Source organism: Antrostomus carolinensis, unplaced genomic scaffold (assembly GCF_000700745.2).
Source record: "Antrostomus carolinensis isolate BGI_N321 unplaced genomic scaffold, ASM70074v2 scaffold33397, whole genome shotgun sequence".
Taxonomy (NCBI): Eukaryota; Metazoa; Chordata; class Aves; order Caprimulgiformes; family Caprimulgidae; genus Antrostomus; species Antrostomus carolinensis.
Genome location: NW_010327200.1, coordinates 1,738 through 2,116, shown reverse-complemented (window position 1 = coordinate 2,116; position 379 = coordinate 1,738). Strand labels below are relative to the sequence as shown.

At 68.3% G+C, this 379-nt stretch overlaps 1 protein-coding gene across 1 annotated transcript in view; it reads right to left on the bottom strand.

The window, feature by feature from the left end:
• Positions 1-78: 78 nt before the first annotated feature.
• LOC104527977 (class II histocompatibility antigen, B-L beta chain) overlaps positions 79-379 on the bottom strand; it is a gene marked incomplete at its 3' end in the record, with an annotated part of 1,415 nt that continues 1,114 nt past the window's right edge. Inside the window, exons 4-5 of the mRNA XM_010171842.1 lie at positions 298-372; positions 79-192 (exon numbers count right to left, since the gene is read on the bottom strand). Coding sequence (XP_010170144.1) covers positions 79-192; positions 298-372 — 189 coding nt within the window. The remainder of the gene's footprint in view (positions 193-297; positions 373-379) is intronic.

Below are 379 nucleotides of genomic sequence, written 5' to 3'. Positions count from 1 at the left end.
GGGGCAGAACCACAGCCCCTGTCCCACACAGAGGAGACACCCCAAACCCCCAGGACCCCCCCACCCAAACCCACCCACCACTCACCTTCTTCCGCATGTAGAGGAAGAGCCCCACCGCCAGGAAAATGAGCCCCAGCACGAAGCCCCCCACCCCCGTCAGCATCTTGCTCCTGGCGCCGTCCGACTGCAGCTCTGCGGGGACCGGAGCAGGGGGTCAGGGCTGGGGGCGGACACACACACACCAGCCCCCTCCCCACATGCACCAGGGGTTTGGGACCCCACCCCAGGGTGCCTTACCCCAGCGCTGGGTGACAGGGTGCTGCAGGCTGACGTGTTCCACCTGGCAGGTGTAGGTGTCCCCGCGCTGCGGGGGGGGTTC